At 66.7% G+C, this 4,190-nt stretch overlaps 1 protein-coding gene across 1 annotated transcript; it reads left to right on the top strand.

The window, feature by feature from the left end:
* Positions 1-260: 260 nt before the first annotated feature.
* LOC113962192 (mucin-5AC-like) lies at positions 261-2,403 on the top strand. Its single transcript, XM_027672988.1, has 4 exons — positions 261-443; positions 534-907; positions 980-1,612; positions 1,649-2,403. Exons 1-4 carry the CDS (start codon positions 261-263, stop codon positions 2,400-2,402), a joined length of 1,944 nt encoding a protein of 647 aa, XP_027528789.1. The 3' UTR covers position 2,403.
* The last annotated feature ends 1,787 nt before the right edge of the window (positions 2,404-4,190 follow it).

Here is a 4,190-nt window from a genome sequence, read left to right as displayed (position 1 = left end):
CCACCCATGCCACTGTGGGGGCCACCAGTGCCACCATGGGGGCCACCAGTGCCACCCATGCCACCGTGGGGGCCACCCAGGTCACCGTGGGGGCCACCAGTGTCACCCCGAAGGCCGCCGGTGTCACCGTGGCCACCGCCCTGGACAACAAGGCCACCAGTGCCCTGGACAACAAGGGTCCCAGTGGCACCATTAAGGCCACGCCTGCAGACACCAGTGTCCCCCCCAAGGCCACCAGTGTCATCTCTGGGGTCACCAGTATGGACAGCAGGGCCACCAGTGTGACCAGTGTGGCCACCAGTGTGACCAGCATGGACAACAGGGCCACCAGTATGACCAGTACGGACAGCAGGGCCACCGGGGCCACTGGTGTGGCCACCAGTGTGACCAGCATGGACAACAGGGCCACCAGTGCCACCAGTGTGACCAGTGCAGAGAACAAGGTCAGCGGTGTCACCGTTGTCACCAGTGTCACCCCCAAGGCCACCAGTGTCCTCTCAGGGGCCACCAGTGTCACCAGTGTCGCCCCCAAGGCCGGCGGGGTCACCGTGGGAGCCACCAGTGTCACCAGTGTCCTCCCAGGAGCCGCCACCGTCCTCCCAGTAGCCACCAGTGTCCTCCCAGTAGCCACCGGTGTCACCACAGGAGCCACAAACGTCACCCCCAAGGCCACCAGTGTCCTCCCAGGAGCCACCAGTGTCCTCCCAGGAGCCACCAGTGTCCCCAGTGTCCTCCCAGGAGCCACCAGTGTCACCCCCAAGGCCACCAGTGTCCTCCCAGGAGCCGCCACCGTCCTCCCAGTAGCCACCAGCGTCGCCGTGGGAGCCACCAGTGTCACCCCAGGAGCCACCAGTGTCCTGTCAGGGGCCACCAGTGCCACCACAGCGGCCACCAGTGTCACCACAGGAGCCACTAAGGCCACCACCATCCTCCCAGTAGCCACCAGTGTCGCCGCGGGAGCCGCCACCGTCCTCCCAGTGGCCACCGGTGTCACCCCCAAGGCCACCAGTTTGCTCCCAGGAGCCACCAGTGTCCTCTCAGGAGCCACCAGTGTCACCACAGGAGCCACCAAGGCCACCAGTGTCACCGTGGGAGCCACCAGCGTCACCAGCGTCCTCCCAGTCGCCACCAGTGCCCTCCCAGTAGCCCCCAGGGCCACCCCCGGTGTCATCGTGGGGTCCCCCCGGGGTGTCCCCGCGGGCGTGAGCCCCCTGGGCGCGGCCATCCTGCGCGCCAGCGCCGACGCCACCGCCAAGGCCACCGCCATGGCCACCATGGCCGCCCCACGGGCCACCAGTAACACCAGTAACACCAGTAACGGCAGCAACGTCAGCGTCATCGCCACCAAGGCCGCCGGTGCTCCCAGTATGGCTCCCAGTATGGCTCCCAGTATGACCAGTGCCCTTGCCAGGGGTGTCACCGGTATCACCAGTGCTCCCAGTGTGCCCCGGGTCGCCGGCGTGACCAGTGTGACCAGTATGACCAGTGTGGCCAGTGGGACCATTGTGGCCGGTTCTGGGGGTGTCACCGGTGTCTCCAGTGCTCCCAGTGCCACCAGTGCCACCAGTATGACCAGTGTGAGCGGCCCTGCGGTTCCCAGTGTCACCAGTGCCACCAGTGCTCTGAGGGCTTCTGGTGTCACCAGTATGACCAGTGTCACCAGTGCTGCTGTTCCCAGTGCGACCAGTATGACCAGTGTGAGCAGCCCTGCGGTTCCCAGTGTCACCAGCGCCACCAGTATGACCAGTGTGAGCAGCCCTGCGATTCCCAGTGCGACCAGTATGACCAGTCCTGCTGTTTCCAGTGTCACCAGTGCGCCCAGCATGACCAGTGCTGCGGTTCCCAGTATGACCAGTGTGAGCAGCCCTGCTGTTCCCAGTATCACCAGTGCTCCCAGCATGACCAGCGTCACCAGTGCTGCCGCTCCCAGTGTCACCAGTGCGACCAGTGTCACCAGTGCTGCTGCTCCCAGCGCAACCAGTCTCACCAGTTCTGCAGCTCCCAGTGTCACCAGTGCGACCAGTATCACCAGTGCTGCTGTTCCCAGTGTCACCAGTGTCACCAGTGCTGCTGTTCCCAGCGTCACCAGTGCGACCAGTGCCGCCAGTTCTGCGTCTCCCGGCGTCACCAGTACGACCAGTGCCACCAGTGCTGCTTCTCCCAGTGTCCCCAGTGCTGCTGTTCCCAGTGCTCCCAGTGTCGCCGAGGGCGCGGTTGCCGTGGACACCGGCGCTCCCAGTGCTCCCAGTGCTCCCAGTGAGGCCCCCAAGAGCTCTTCGTCCTCGTCCTCGTCATCCTCGTCCTCCTCCTCTTCCTCGTCCTCCTCGTCCGACTCCGACTCCGACTCCAGTTCCAGCTCCTCCGAGTCGGCCCCGCCCTCGCCGGCCCCGCCCACCGGGTAAGGCCACGCCCCCCCTTTAGCCCCGCCCTCATCGGTTGAACCCCCCCAACCCCACCCTTAACCCCCTTTAGCCCCGCCCGCAGCAGGCGTGGCCACGCCCACCGAGCGAGGCCACGCCCACCCGCTGCGGATGAAACCCCGCCCATGAGATGTGGCCACGCCCCCGTTGGCGTGTCGGTCCTGATTGGGTGAGACCCCCCTCCTTTGGCCACGCCCACAAGGTAGAACACGCCCCCGTCGCACTTTGGCCACGCCCACATTGGCTCAGGCCACGCCCACAGGGAATGAGGCTACACCCGCTTTTACACTTGGCCACGCCCACGTTGGCTTAGACCACGCCCCGTCCTTCTAAGAGGCCACGCCCACAGAGAAATGAGGCCACACCCCTGTCCCGCCTGGCCCCGCCCACATCGGTGTAGGCCCCACCCCGTTATGTGAGGCTCCTCCCACCACAAGGCCCCGCCCCCTGCACGGATCACACCAGGGGAGGCCCCTCCCATTCCTGGGCCCTGGCCACGCCCCCACCACCATGGCCACGCCCCCAAAGGGTCCCTTTGGTGGGGTCCCCGTGTCCCCAAGGCCACGCCCACCCCTGTCCCGTGTCCCCAAGGGTCCCAGTGTTGGGGTCATCGTGTCCCCAAGGTCCCGCCCACTCCTGCTCCGTGTCCCCAAATGTCCCTTTAGTGGGGTCCCCGTGTCCCCAAGGGTCCCCCCCTCAGGGTCCCACATCCTGGGGTGTCCCCCACCCCTGTCCCGTGTCCCCAAAGGGTCCCGGTATTGGGGTCCCCGTGTCCCCAAGGCCCCGCCCACCCCTGTCCTGTGTCCCCAAGGGTCCCAGTGTTGGGGTCCCTGTGTCCCCAAGGCCCCGCCCACTCCCATCCCATGTCCCCAAGGCCCCGCCCACCCCTGTCCCACATCCCCAGGGGTCCCCAGTGTTGGGGTCCCTGTGTCCTCAAGGCCCCGCCCAACCCTGCCCTGTGTCCCCAAGGGTCCCCAATCAGGGTCCCACATCCCTGGGTGTCCCCCACTCACATCCCACGTCCCCAAGGGTCCCAGTGTTGGGGTCCCCGTGTCCCCAAGGGTCCCCCCATCAGGGTCCCATATCCCCGGGGTGTCACCCACCCCTGTCCCATGTCCCCAAGGGTCCTCCCCTCAGGGTCCAACATGCCCGGGGTGCCCCCCACCCCTGTCCCACGTCCCCAAGGTGTCACCCACTTACATCCCACGTCCCCAAGGGTCCCCCCCTCAGGGTCCCAGATCCCTGGGGTGCCCCCCACCCTTGTCCCACATCCCCAAGGTGTCACCCACTTACATCCCATGTCCCCAAGGGGTCCCAGTGTTGGGGTCCCCGTGTCCCCAAGGGTCCCCCCCTCAGGGTCCCACATCCCCGGGGTGTCACCCACTCACATCCTGTGTCCACAAGGGTCCCCTACTCATGTCCCCAGGGTGTCCCCCACCCCTGTCCCACGTCCCCAAAGGGTCCCCCCATCAGGGTCCCACATCCCTGGGGTGTCACCCACCCCTGTCCCGTGTCCTCAAAGGGTCCCGGCGTTGGGGTCCCCGTGTCCCCAAGGCCCCGCCCACCCCTGTCCCATGTCCCCAAGGGTTCTCTACTCGTGTCCCTAGGGGTGTCACCCACTTACATCCCACGTCCCCAAGGGTCCCCCCATCAGGGTCCCACATCCCTGGGTGTCCCCCACCCTTGTCCCACATCCCCAAGGTGTCACCCACTTACATCCCACGTCCCCAAGGGGTCCCAGTGTTGGGGTCCCCGTGTCCCCAAGGGTCC

This window comes from Neopelma chrysocephalum, unplaced genomic scaffold (assembly GCF_003984885.1).
Source record: "Neopelma chrysocephalum unplaced genomic scaffold, ASM398488v2 Primary Assembly neopelma1_119843, whole genome shotgun sequence".
NCBI classification, from domain to species: Eukaryota; Metazoa; Chordata; class Aves; order Passeriformes; family Pipridae; genus Neopelma; species Neopelma chrysocephalum.
This window is presented reverse-complemented; position numbering and strand designations above follow the sequence as displayed.

Bases quoted from the DNA above. Each gene is read 5' to 3' on its own strand.
- LOC113962192 (XM_027672988.1), top strand. From the start codon at position 261: ATGGACAGCAGGGCCACCAGTGTGACCAGTGTGGCCACCAGTGTGACC. The intron at 444-533 runs GTCAGCGGTGTC...GTCGCCCCCAAG, and splicing joins TGACCAGTGCAGAGAACAAG to GCCGGCGGGGTCACCGTGGG. The intron at 908-979 runs AGCCACTAAGGC...CGTCCTCCCAGT, and splicing joins GCCACCAGTGTCACCACAGG to GGCCACCGGTGTCACCCCCA.